A 10,572-nucleotide genomic window follows, 5' to 3' on the forward strand; every position below is an offset into this window, starting at 1 on the left:
ATTTACACAATCATACTTATTCTAGGAATGTTTACAACACACAAAAAAAACATTTAAGGCAGTTACTTATTCTAGCAATCAAAATAATGGCAATTACTGTTCATTAATGGTAGTTACTATTCATTTAAGGCAGTTACTGTTTAATAGGGTGGATTGAATAGTGGATTGCCAGGGGAAAGGGCTCCATGGGTGGAATTGCTCTTACGAGCTCAGGACTTGGATTGAAGAGGCTCCTGCATGGCTAGAGCCAACTTTGGAAGATGATTTGGATGACAGAAGTGTATAATTTTCAAGTATAGCAGGCGGCAAGCTTTCCGTGGTGGTGGTTCATTGCTAATGAAGAATGGCCATCCAAGTGAGAGGTGCATGATTGTCTGTTTACTATTGTTGTTTCTTTCCTTGTCTCTCTCATTCAAGTTGTATAATTGGCTCTGTTATGAAATGAAATCATTCGTTATTGATAAAAAAAGTTCAACTATTCTATCAAACTAGACTTAATAAATCTGATAAGTGAGAAATGTGATAAAATTAAAAGAAATTCCTCTGAAACTTTAGGACAAAAATCCAACAAAATTTGGTTTTCAAATTGTGTCTCTACTCTGTCCCTGCCTTACATAATACAATCATTAAACTTAAACATGTTATAATGTAAGTAAATTAGTTAAACAACGTGACAATGATGTGATATTTCACTGAAATTGAATTCCCTACATTTAGGTAGGAATTGAATTTCAAGTTGTTGGGGAAATCGGAATGAATTTTTCCTTCCTATTATACCTTTACTTATTTCTAAAATTTCAAGATTGCCCATGAGCCCGACACGACCAACTGTTGCCCATTTTAATATAAAATTAAACAATAACAATAACAATAATTAACAGAAAATAAAATAATTAAATTTCAGTGTGTTTTATATTTGGTTAATAGAGCTATTTAACAAGTTTTCTATTAAGTAGTATATAAATTTAACCAAAAAATTAGAATATAAAATCATTTAATCAAATAAGGGTATTGTAGTAATTATATTAATTCACATTCCCAAATACATTACTAAACCATTTATGTGGAATTTATACTGATTCTATTCTAATTTCATAAAATCTTAATAAACAACTTCATACAAAATTTAATCAAAAATTTAATTCTGACGCCTCTTTATTTCAACTCCTTATCTATTTAACTTTTTTTCATTTGATTACAAATTAATAACGAGGCTAACGAGTCATAATACATCAACCATCGTTCTCGACTGTTTGCACGGCGTCAGCGTCGTAATCTGAGTTGTGTCTGCCATGTGGCCATGCTTTCATAAAAAAGGCAGCACCTACTTTAGCTTTAAGTCCCTAAGTCCTAACGTACCCCTAAGAGAAAGACTTTATTAAAAAGTAGAACTTTTTCTAAATTTTCTGTCGCTTATTTCAACATAATATTTTATAATATTGATAAAAAAATAAAGTGAGGTGGCAGTAGAGAATATAAGAAGAGTTCATTATGAGAAAATCTCTTTAGCATTTCTCTACCTAAAACCTAAAATACATGTAGTTTAATTGGTTTGTTGAATGTGATTTAGATAAGGTCATGATTTAAGGATGGAGATTCTCTTCGAATCTTTTTTGTGAAAATTATAGGAATCTTAACATCATATTTATTCATAGTACATTGTGTGCTTCTTTATGTATTGTTTGTGTTTAATTTTAAATAAAAAAATTTAAAATAATTTCTGATTGCGCGATATACAATGAACGGATGGAATATGAAGATCTCTATAATCCTTACAAAATGATCCGGTTAAGATGCAAATCCATAATTTAATTGAAGTCCTCATTACCTGCCCCCACACAAATACAGATATCTGGCAGCAGCCGGTTTGATTGATAAGGACAAACAAAATTGAGGACTCCACACATATATATTATTAAAGTTATAGAGACCGTAATTGACTGATATTATCTCAATTTAGTCACTTGTTGAATTAAATAAGCGTGAGGTTATCAAAGGTTGGATAACTTGGATTCCCCCCACCCCCAATTCTAACTAGTGACAAAAAATAAAATAAAAAATAAAAAAATATATATATAATGAAAAAAAAAATCTTCCATTCAATTATTGCAAAGATTTAACTTTATGAGGTTTAGTATCATGGAACATGTATGGATGTACATGATGCAAGTTATGAAAAGCAGACAGACATCCTTCTTTCTGTCGAAACCCATCCTCGCATCTTTTTCTCTCCGTAAACACACAAATTAATGGAAGTATCAGTGTCTAACATTGGTGTTGTTTTGGTGGGCATAATTGTAACTGCATGGGCATGGAGGGTGGTCAACTGGTTATGGCTGAGGCCAAAGAAGCTAGAAAGATATCTGAGGCAGCAAGGCCTTGCCGGAAACTCATACAGGTTTTTGGTAGGAGACTTGAAAGAAAGAACCATGATGCTAAAACAAGCATATTCTAAACCGATGAACCTCTCTCATGATATAGCCCCACGAGTCCTCCCTTTTGAGTACCACTCGGTGAACACTTACGGTACGTTTACTATATTTTTATTTTTAGTCTTCGTATATAGTTCGGAAATGAGTGTTATCTGAAAATTTGTCGTCCAGATTCACAATTTAACAATATAAGGGTAGTAAGACAGTGCCAGTGATGTAGTGGTACACAGTTTGGTAATGAAGGTCTCGTGGTAAAAACTCATCGACCCTCGTATAGTTGCAATTTATCAAACTGGTGATGTACAACATGCCAACAAGAGATCACCAATAAACTAACCTCCATGAGTAGTGCCTAGTTTGAGAAGTGGAAATAATTTGATTTTAATTTGAAGTTTTAGTTTTTAAAAACCTAAAAAAAATGCAGGTAAGAATTCTTTTATTTGGGCGGGACCAGTACCAAGGGTGAACATTGCTAATCCAGAAGATTTGAAAGACATCCTAACAAAAATTGAGGATTTTCCAAAGTTGAAATCAAATCCATATGTCAAGTTGCTAGTAACAGGTACTGCACACTATGAAGGTGAGAAATGGAGAAGACACCGAAGAATTATCAATCCAGCATTCCATTTAGACAAGTTAAAGGTATTTATAATATTCATACAAAGTTTGTGGAAATTTTACGCTATCTAATTAGTTTAGTATTTATGTGCGTACGTAATATATATTTATCAGATTATAAAGAGGTGATTAGCTACGCAATTAGTAAATATGATTTAAATTGCAGCATGCATTCGCAAATGTTTAGTTGTGTTTAAAAATAAACCATATCGATGTCCAAAATACGCATATGCAAAATATATTTGCTAAGGAAATATATTTTTATTAGGAGAACCTTGACAGTATGATGAAAATTTTATTGAGCCAGAAAAAAAAAAAAGTTACATATAATCAGGGAAGATGTAAACCTTACCTCTTATAATATAAGAAGAAAGTGAAATATACAAAAAAAAAAAAAGGACCTAAAAAAGGAAACAAAAATAAGTGATTAGTTTTTTAGATGTGTATTAGGTGCGTTGGCTATATAACTAATTAATGTTGACAATTTTTGGTTTTTCTTCTTATTTTTTGGTTGTTTTCTATAGGGCATGCTACCAGCATTTTACCTAAGTTCTAGTGAGATGATTAAGGAATGGGAGAGCTTGGTGTTGAAGGAAGGTTCATGTGAGTTGGATGTCCGGCCTTGTCTTGAAAATTTGACAGCCGATATGATTTCTCGATCAGCATTTGGAAGTAGCTATAAAGAAGGAAGAAAAATATTTCAACTTTTGAGAGAGCAATTACAACTTGTAACAAAAGTTATACAAAATGTTTACATTCCGGGATGGAGGTAAAATTATAATTTCTTTTAGTCTTCAACAGGTAAATACCAAGATCATTCAGCCAAATAGGTTAGAAACTAGCTAAATCAATTTTATACAATTAAATTTGGTTCATTAACCATATGAAAGATCATACTCATTTAAGTAGTAGTATTAAAAGCTTGCTATACAAAGCTTTTTTTGTGTGACATTCCAAAGTAGACACCAATATTAATATTATTTCAGCTGTAAAATCCCATGAGGAACTCTGTTTTTTATTTTATAGCTTTTGTTGCAACTATTCAACACATCACAACTGAAACACTGTAGAGTTATCCGGTGGTGATCCACCGATTAATTCGAAGAAAATTTCGGTAGTGAATTAGTACTCAACATCAAAAAAAAGATACTCGGTACACTTCTACTAGACACTCTTCAAGACTAGCTCTTCTTATCCAAACTTGAAAGCTTCACATTTTCCAACCAGCTCCAAACATTACATCGTCAATCCCATACAATCCAATCTCAAAACTTATGAATATGGATTAGCTACAAATATTTAAATAGTTAGATCTTGCATAAAACTTGTATCACTGAATGAGACATAGCTTTGTAGTCAGACCCCTTGTTTTCTTCATATCACCATTGGAACTAATAATGATTTTTTTTTTTTGCAGGTTTGTACCGACCAAGATGAACAAGAAGATGAAAGGAATTGACAAAGAGATAGGAGGGCTACTCATGGGTATTATAAACAAAAGAGAAGAGGGGATTAGGGCAGGTGAAGCCACAAAAGATGACTTGTTGGGTATCCTCATGGAGTCCAACTTGAAGGAAATCAAGGAACATGGGAATAACAAAGGAGTTGGAATGAACATGTATGACGTGATCGAGGAGTGCAAGTTGTTTTACTTTGCAGGGCAGGAGACCACCTCATTGTTGCTTGTTTGGACAATGGTTTTACTAGGTCAAAACCAGATTTGGCAAGATCGTGCAAGAGAAGAGGTTTTGCAGGTCTTTGGAAGCAACAAGCCAGACTTTGATGGGATAATTCATCTAAAAGTTGTGAGTGTTTGCTATCGATAACTTGAGAATACGTACTTTATAGGAGTACATTTTGATCTGCATTGCATCGAGAAAATTGCTTAGAGTAGTCAGCAATGTGAGTCGTGACTCTCAGAAGATTGCTTAGTGTATTTGCTTCTTTACACTTTTGGACGTGTTTTCATCTCTTTTTTTGGCATAAATGTAGAAGTTAAATTGGTTGTATATGTACTGCATGCTCCCCAGGTGACCATGATTTTGCATGAAGTCCTGCGATTATACCCAGCACCTCTTCTTGTTCGAACCACTAGCAAGAAAACAGAATTCCGAAACTTTTCATTACCAGCTGGAGTCGAAGTTGCCTTACCAATGCTACTAATTCACCATGACAGAGAACTTTGGGGTGATGATGCACAGGAGTTTAAACCCGAGAGGTTTTCGGAAGGTGTTGCGAAGACAACAAAGAACAAATTTACGTACTTCCCTTTCTCGGGTGGTCCGCGGGTTTGCATCGGACAAAACTTTGCTATGGTGGAAGCAAAACTGGCCATATCGTTGATTTTACAGCACTTCACATTTGAGCTTTCTCCATCCTATGCTCATGCTCCTTCTGCAAAACTAATCCTTCACCCACAGTTTGGTGCCCATATCATTTTACACAAACGCTGATTCTTCTGAGTTAGAAGTTGTCACTGAATTGTTGGATATATAACGTGTAGTGGCTAGGAGAAGGGTGAAATATATATAATTTACTTCAAGTACGAATGATATGTGTTATCTTGCGTACAATATTTTCTCCGCTAATTTTGATATTTTCTTTCAAACGTATCGCAATGCATCCACATACAGAGGCACCCTTTTTTCCCTCTCGGATTCGCCTAACACTAGGAACGCATGCAGGTGGAACAAAAATTCAAGGATACTGGGAGGCTGGAGTATAGCACCTCTTAAAAGGATTCTCAAATTCCATCATTAAGCAAAGATTTAGGAAATAAAATTATACATAAGCTATTTGATTGGGGTCCTTGGGTGACTCTCTGCATCTCGTTTTGGTCATATAAAGAGCCTCGATCAGAAGTGGCGGAGCATACTGTGCTGTCACTTGGTGTTCTTCGGAATCCTGGCAGAATGAAGGAACAATGGTATCAATTGACATCTCCACCGCTGCAAAGAAAAGAGTGGCAACCACATGACCGAGAATTTCCCACCTTGTCCGAAATCCCCAAATGAGAAAAAATTGTCACATTAGCGTAAAGCCCACCAATAGTTAGAAGAATTGAAAGATAGAAGCCTCTTAAAAACTTAACTCAAGAGAAATAAATTTGAATGAAGTATGCAGAGGTAACCTAAACATGACTAAGAGAACAAAATTTGGTGAACAGTTCCAAAAGAGGCAGTTGTAAGACCGAAATAGGACACCGATTGAAACAGTTCCAAACATATTTTGATTCAGCTAAAATTTTACCTGCTACATTCCAAGTGTCTAAGTCGATAATGGGACTTGAGTACACATGCATATGTTCTATTTACAAGCAGTACCTTTCTGCTTCTGTCACTCCTTGCAGCAGCTTTCTCGACGATAATGCATAAAGGTTCAAATAAGAAGAGAGCATGTGCACTGAATGTCTAGGAGGTAAAAGGTATCCAATTCACTGAAATTCTTACTGGTAACACATCAGAGTAGGTCGCGTGAAGAAATCCATCTTCGTCCTTATTTTCCTCGTCAATTGCAGACGTCAGGGCATCTGTAACGGCAGTGGATGAGTTAGGCTTATTGTTCCTGAAGTAGACATAGAATTCGTCATCGTGTCCGATCTTGGTTATAACAAATTTGTATTCCCTCTCCTGTTGGAACAAATAATTCCTCTCCTTTTGACATACCATGCGATTGACCTTAATTTCCTCCGATTAAGCATGCATCTCTTGGTTCAAACCTCTTACTCATGAACGATAGTGTTTGAATGAACTCATCCTTGTATGCATTTGGACTGTCGACTGGTTACTGCGGTAGCCAACCCGGTCATCAGCACAGAGTCTGCAATCTGTTGCTCTATGAGCAAATCGACGGTCACCTATTAGGGTCCGACCGGTCGATCTGTGTACTTCATTCAACATGAATTACAGCAGTCGTCAGAAGATAAGACACTGCATATACTCTACTTGTTCTCACGGCAACGGGGAAATAAAAGCTCATTTATTGACTTCTCTGGAAAATTATAGAAATGTGCATTTACATGAGGTAAAAAAAAAAAAAAAAAAAGGGAGACTTCACAAAGGTTACTCATGTAAAGCCTCAGAACTTGGCAGAATCCTAGAATAAGGAGGCACTGGAGGTTGTTCACGTGGCGCCTCAGTATTTGGTGGAGCTACAGAAAGATGAAGCACCCGAGGTTGACTATCTGGAGCCTCAACACTTGGTAAAACTCCAGATGACAAAGGCAAAAGGTGCCTTTGGAATAAAGCCACAAACCTCTGATGATCACTTTGAATCCGACTTTCGGATTCCTGCAGTTGGTCAAGCTTTCTTTTCATGCTTGTTGAGTAACTATTTGCGAGCATGTGCAACTCTTTGTTTTCGTGCTTGAACCTTCTGATCTCTTGCCTAAGACTCACCACCTCAGCCATTAAGGATTCAACCTGGCGATTTCGAGCAAAAAGGCGTTGGCCCATATTCGATACAGAGCCCGTGCACTGAACACTAAAAGCCAGAGAGTCTTGAATAGCTAACTCATCAGATCGCTTGGAAGTTTCCTGTTATCCTTGGGGGCGAGAAAATTTCTAGCTACCACCGTAGCAGTTATGTTATTCTTCATCACAGAGTCCCCAACTGTAAGATGACCGTTAGGGGATAAGAAGGATGAGTGTCATATGTTGTCTTGAGAAGACATGTCAGCGTCTTCCACAACATTCAAATCAAGACGATGGTTAAAAAGGCAAGCCATTTGCAGAAATGATGAAGGAAGAAGAGGTCGGGTAAATCGAAATCTCATAAATGCAAAAAGGGGAGTTTCTACAAGCAGCAACTCTTTGAATGTGTTTTTGAACACAATTAATGCCTCTATATAAAGAAGAGGCAAAATGGCTACTTGTTTAGAAATCGAAGAGGCAACAGTGCCATTCAGAAATCGAAGAGGCAACAATGTCTCTTGTTCAGAGATCGAAGAGGCACCGCTCTTCGAATTTCAAAAGCTAGATTTTCTGGATCACATCTTGTCAGCACCTTTCACACGCAATCTCAACTTTGCAGATATCACATAAAACTTTGTCAAAGATTTTTCACAAAGTTGAAAACAAGTGAATTTTACTGTTTCAATTACCCAACGGTTGCCAACAAGAGTAAAGGAATAGTACCACTATCTGCTATTGGGAAATCCCTATATATGTTGACCTTCATCCTATGGCAAGGCACGCATCCAAAGCGCTTGACTCTTTTTCCTTGCCAAGAGTGCATCTGCAACCAAACCTCTCAACATACTCTGTTTTCTTCATCTCCGAGAATACCTCTTCAATCAAGTCACTCAAAATGATCAACTCATTTCCTCAGCAAGAAACCATTTTTCACTCGAAAAGGTTTACATCAGCATCAAAATCTTATACTCTTTCCTTCAAGAGCAAAAGTATCTCATATCATCAGGGTCGAAAGCAAGAGTATCTTATATCATGCTTTCTCCCTGTCATTTTCTTTGTCCTTGTTCTCACCTGTAGCATAAGGAGAAAGAGAACAATCAGCCGACACTTAGAATCAACCTTTTGATCTGGAACAGACTGCCTGGAACCTCTTCCTTGATTGCTTACCTAGCATTGCTCTCGAGTACTCATCTTCAACTGCTGATGTTCTTCCAAAGAAGATACCACATCTACCTGGAGCATAGATAAGGCATATGAAAATGATACATCGAAGCATGTGGAGACAAGCACAACAAAACAAGTGCTGGTTCATCCGCTACTTCTTCAAAAGCAAAAGTATCTCATATCGTCAGGGTCGAAAGTACTTTAGATTTAACGGACTTGTTTTGACCCTCAAATTCTTAAGTCAGCTCTCTAAGGTGTTATGAAATGCACGTGCTGATTCATCCCCGAAGGAGTTGAAGATCACTTGCCATGTAGAGATGCTCGTGGTCCCATTTCATTCAAAATCAAGCCTTGAAGGCCCTTGAACAAATCACAAGTCTGATTCATGATCAAGTGTCCATCACCTTTGAATTGAATTCAGCTCCAGATAAAAGGAGTAAATTCAAACCTTCGAAGGAAATAAGAAAATCCTCCAGCCCCGTTCAAGATTAAGCATATGGAAATCTACTTCTTCAAAAGCAAAAGTATCGCATATCATCAAGGTCGAAAGCAAAGGCATCTCATATCATGTTGTTTCCCTATCTTTTCCTTTGCCCTTTCTCTTACTTGAAGACAAAGAGAAAGAAAGCAATCGGTTGGAATCTGAAATCAAACTTTCGATCTGGAACTGATTGCCCAGTACCTTTGCATGGATGCTTACCTAAAATTGCTCTCGAGTGCTCGTCTTTAACTGTTGATAGGCCTCAAATTTCCTCAGCAAATACTTTAGAACAATGGATATGATGTTGGCTCTTTACACTAAAGTTGCCAAGCATGGATGAGTCGCTGAGAAGTGATGCTCTGAAGGACCATTCAAAGGCAAAAGGTTGTGCACCACTTCTGCTATGCAAAAGAAACAAGCAAAGAATAATGCAGCATGATGAGCTGTAACAGATCACTATTTGTGGATGCAAATTTCCTCCTCCTTGTTCTTGGACAAGATTGCACCAATAAAACAAATAACACCTTTGGTCAAGGCCAAGAGCCTCATGCGCCCACGATGAATTGGGAGGGGGGGCTTTGGCCAAAGAACCTCTTATGCCAAAGTTAGAATATTGAGGAAAAAGTGTTTAGAGAATTTTGGGAGTTTAGCAAGAGTATTGAAGGTTGAGTTTTGGAGAGAATGAGGTAGTATTTAAAGGGGTGTGGCCAGCCCCTTTAAGAGGAGGATGACCGGTCACTTGGTTTTTATTTTGGGTGAGGTTCATGATTTGTAGCTAATTAGGAATAATTGAATAATAAATCAATTAATTAGCTAATTAATAGAATAATTTCCTAATTGATTAGCTAATTAATAGAATAATTTCCTAATTGACTAGCTAATTAATATAATAAAAGAGGAATGATTTAGGAGTTACCGTGTGGAGAGGATTTGATGAGGATGAATGAAATAGGTTTTGAATTGTTACCTATTTTGGGCACTTTTGACTTGGTTAAGGGATGATTGCCCACTGCTCGCGCGTAGGAATCTCGGTGTGCCTCGAGGGTAATTTTATCCTTTTTACCCAAAAATTCACGTGTCGCCTTGTGATTATTTTTAGCTCCACAACTATTGCACGACGCCTTTCCCTGCAGAACTGCATAATCCAGACGGAGAAGTCTAAGTCAAATCCAAGCTCAACATCGTTGCTTTAATCAAAGAGCTCGAGAAGCTTGAATAACCTTTCGCTGGCATCGTCACCAAAGAGCAAAGTCTCGCCGTGCAATGCCATCAAATCGCCATCACCGCCAGGGAACTTTCATTTTCCTTGCTCGGATCTCCAGCCCAGTTCAAGATTAAGCTTGTGGAAAGTCAATAATTAGAGGAAACCAGAAAATCCTCCAGCCCGATTCAAGATCAAGCTTCAACGGCCTTTAAAGAAACTTCCAATCGAATTCAATATCAAGCCTTAAATGGCCCTTGAAGA

General features: G+C 37.1%; 1 protein-coding gene across 1 annotated transcript; it reads left to right on the top strand.

Moving 5' to 3' along the window:
* Nucleotides 1-201: 201 nt before the first annotated feature.
* Nucleotides 202-5,599, top strand: LOC103430489 (cytochrome P450 CYP72A219-like). The gene is made up of 5 exons (XM_008368636.4): nucleotides 202-2,526; nucleotides 2,857-3,074; nucleotides 3,575-3,819; nucleotides 4,468-4,855; nucleotides 5,081-5,599. The coding sequence occupies exons 1-5, from the start codon at nucleotides 2,250-2,252 to the stop codon at nucleotides 5,501-5,503; spliced, it is 1,551 nt and encodes a 516-aa protein (XP_008366858.3). The 5' UTR covers nucleotides 202-2,249; the 3' UTR covers nucleotides 5,504-5,599.
* Nucleotides 5,600-10,572: the final 4,973 nt, after the last annotated feature.

This window comes from Malus domestica, chromosome 03 (genome assembly GCF_042453785.1).
Source record: "Malus domestica chromosome 03, GDT2T_hap1".
NCBI lineage: Eukaryota > Viridiplantae > Streptophyta > Magnoliopsida > Rosales > Rosaceae > Malus > Malus domestica.

Coding starts and splice junctions, on each gene's coding strand:
- LOC103430489 (XM_008368636.4), top strand. CDS start 2,250: ATGGAAGTATCAGTGTCTAACATTGGTGTTGTTTTGGTGGGCATAATT. Junction 3,820..4,467: donor GTTTACATTCCGGGATGGAG/GTAAAATTATAA, acceptor TTTTTTTTGCAG/GTTTGTACCGACCAAGATGA. Junction 4,856..5,080: donor GGATAATTCATCTAAAAGTT/GTGAGTGTTTGC, acceptor CATGCTCCCCAG/GTGACCATGATTTTGCATGA.